Below are 3,142 nucleotides of genomic sequence, written 5' to 3'. Positions count from 1 at the left end.
AGTGTCTCCTCTACTAACTGTGCCATGTCCACCCAGGGGAAGGGACAATATGGAGTCAGTGTCTCCTCTACTAACTGTGCCATGTCCACCCAGGGGAAGGGACAATATGGAGAAAGTGTCTCCTCTCCTAGTTAGGCCATGTTATCTATACAGAAAGTACAATATGGCGTCGTTGTCTACTCTCCTAGTGAGGCCATGCCACCTCAAGGGAAGGGACAATATGGAGTCGGTGTCTCCTCTCCTAGTGGGGCCATTTCACATCTGTACGGAAAGTACAATATAGAGTCAGTGTTTCCTCTCCTAGTGGGGCCATGTCATCTATACAGAAAGTACAATATGGAGTGTCTACTCTCCTAGTGAGGCCATACCACCTATACAGAAAATACGATATGGAGTGTCTCTTTTCCTAGTGAGGCCATGTCATCTATACAGAAAATAGAATAAGGAGTAAGTGTCTCCTTTCCTACTGAGGCCATACCACCTATACAGAAAGTACAATATGGAGTGTCTCCTTTCCTAGTGAGGCCATGCCACCTCCAGGGAAAGTACAATATTGAGTCAGTGTCTCCTCTCCTAGTGAGGCCATGTCATCTATACAGAAAATTCAATATGGAAACAGTGTCTCCTCTCCTAGTGAGGCCATGCCATCTATACAGAAAGTACAATATGGAGTGTCTACTCTCCTAGTGAGGCCATACCACCTATACAGAAAATACGATATGGAGTGTCTCTTTTCCTAGTGAGGCCATGTCATCTATACAGAAAATAGAATAAGGAGTAAGTGTCTCCTTTCCTACTGAGGCCATACCACCTATACAGAAAGTACAATATGGAGTGTCTCCTTTCCTAGTGAGGCCATGCCACCTCCAGGGAAAGTACAATATTGAGTCAGTGTCTCCTCTCCTAGTGAGGCCATGTCATCTATACAGAAAATTCAATATGGAAACAGTGTCTACTCTCCTAGTGAGGCCATCTCATCTGTACAGAAATTACATTATGAAGTCAGTGTCTCCTCTCCTAGTGAGGCCATCTCATCTGTACAGAAAGTACAATATGGAGTCATGGTCTACTCTCCTAGTGAGGCCATCTCATCTGTACAGAAATTACATTATGGAGTCAGTGTCTCCTCTCCTAGTGAGGCCATGTCATCTGTACAGAAAATACAATATGGAGTCAGTGTCTCCTCTCCTAGTAAGGCCATGTCATCTGTACAGAAAATACAATATGGAGTCAGTGTCTCCTCTCCTAGTAAGGCCATGTCATCTATACACAAAATACAATATGGAGTCAGTGTCTCCTCTCCTAGTGAGGCCATGTCATCTATACACAAAATACAATATGGAGTCAGTGTCTCCTCTCCTAGTGAGGCCATCTCATCCGTACAGAAATTACATTATGGAGTCAGTGTGTCCTCTCCTAGTAGGGCCATCTCATCTGTACAGAAAATACAATATGGAGTCATGGTCTACTCTCAATCTAAAGAGAGGACTTAGATTAAAAGATGAGAAGAGCTGCCCATATATTACAAGTCCCATAGCCCTAGAGTCCTCTGATCAAGATGAAGCCTATTCTGGTGACTCCATGACTTTTTTGTTAGTTTCTAAAAACTAATTCATCAAGTTCATCCACGTAGTGACATGGAGCAGTGTATGGGGTGTCCTGTGTTGGGAGGAGTGGTGCAGCAGGCAGTGGTGCAGACAGCCCTGTGTACAGGCAGTGCGGAGAAGCTGGGAGACCAAGGACCAGCTGGATCGCACCAGTGGGGCTCTCGGCACCCTCAGCACCTGCCAGCTCCAAGGACACCCCTGTGCCGTACAATAGGCTCTCCCTAGCCCTCACTCAGAGCCAATAACTGGAATAATCCACTTCACACGAAGAGGGGGTTAGGGTTATGGTGGGTCACTGCCTCGGAAGTTCAGGCTGAGCCCAGAAGACCACCACCTGTGTGGGATCCATGGCACAGTCGGTGACTCCTCCATTGTCCGGGTGAGGACAGAGGGGGAGGGTAACATGGCCTCGGTGGCATTCCTCCATACACAAACATCTGGTAACCCTAATAACAGCCCATATGGGGAATACTCTAGGAGTTCCAGCCCCGCTCCTCACTTACCTTAGTGTTCTGGTAGTTCTCCAAGGCTCTGACGGCGGTCTCAGTGAGTTTAACGTGAAGTACGGTGATGTTGTCCTGTGTCCCCCTCCCGCAGGACAGCCCGTACCTCCCCTCCTCACTAAGAGCCGCCATCTTCCTCGCTCACTCCCTCTTCCCCTCCCGATTCCGGGCTGAGCAGGGAGTTTTGTATCTCGCAACCTAACCTGCTACTCTGGGCACGAAGCGCTGGCTGCGCTACTGATTGGCTGGCAGCTTAGCTCCGCCCCCCTCAGCTAGGGTTGCAGCGTAAAACCCGTAATTGCATCTCTTTATAGCAAGAGATGATGGATTTTTTTTGTTTCGTTTCTGGCCTGGCGTCATCACGTCCAGGGGGTAGGCGTGGCCTCCCCCTGACGTAGGGATCCTGAGAGTCGTGCACTCCGTGACATCAGTCGTTGACGTAGACTGGCCGCTGAGCGGAGGGGCTCCGGTGTGTCTGGAGCTGTTCCTGGGGGAGCTGTGATAATGGCTGCATGAATCCTATGAGGAGAAGGGCCCCGTGCCGGCCTTGTATGTAGAGAGCTGGACATTGGAGCTGGGAGGAGCAATGATAATGAACTTTGGAAGGCACGCAGCCACCACAATGACTAGGGTAGTAATCATTAACCAGACCGCAGACGGGAGAGCTTCACCCCTTAACCACTTCGGCTCTGCAATAGTCTCAGTTTTTGAACACGTAAAAAATCCGCGTTTTTGGATTTAAAATGACCTAAATCCCCCTCAATATCATGTTTTCTGCAAGCAGAGGCTCCAGAATATGAAATGCAAAATATAATATGTCTCATGATACTTGTGCAACCTTTTATAGAACGCAAATGTTCAGGAAAACAATACAAACAATACAATACAAAAATAATGTAGCTTAGTGCACACAGATACAAAATAATACCTTTTTTTTGTAAAATGTAAAAGATGCAGTTCTGTCGAATAAATAGATACCAAACATGGCAAGTCTGCATCTGTCCGTGATCTGTTTCACAGTGAGAGCTGTGG

At 47.5% G+C, this 3,142-nt stretch overlaps 1 protein-coding gene across 3 annotated transcripts in view; it reads right to left on the bottom strand.

The window, feature by feature from the left end:
- ELL2 (elongation factor for RNA polymerase II 2) overlaps positions 1-2,285 on the bottom strand; it is an 84,424-nt gene extending 82,139 nt beyond the window's left edge. For 2 of the 3 annotated variants that reach the window (XM_089679140.1, XM_089679139.1), the window contains exon 1: positions 2,111-2,285. In XM_089679140.1, the coding sequence (XP_089535266.1) occupies positions 2,111-2,242 (132 nt within the window). In that variant the 5' untranslated portion in view covers positions 2,243-2,285. The remainder of the gene's footprint in view (positions 1-2,110) is intronic. The other variant, XM_089679138.1, reaches the window with a different exon arrangement.
- Between the last annotated feature and the right edge of the window lie 857 nt (positions 2,286-3,142).

This window comes from Staurois parvus, unplaced genomic scaffold, assembly GCF_062004578.1.
Source record: "Staurois parvus isolate SC_StPar_1 unplaced genomic scaffold, SC_StPar_1.0 ptg000218l, whole genome shotgun sequence".
NCBI classification, from domain to species: Eukaryota; Metazoa; Chordata; class Amphibia; order Anura; family Ranidae; genus Staurois; species Staurois parvus.
The sequence above is the reverse complement of the archived record's forward strand: the minus strand, read 5'-3'. Positions and strand labels throughout refer to the sequence as shown.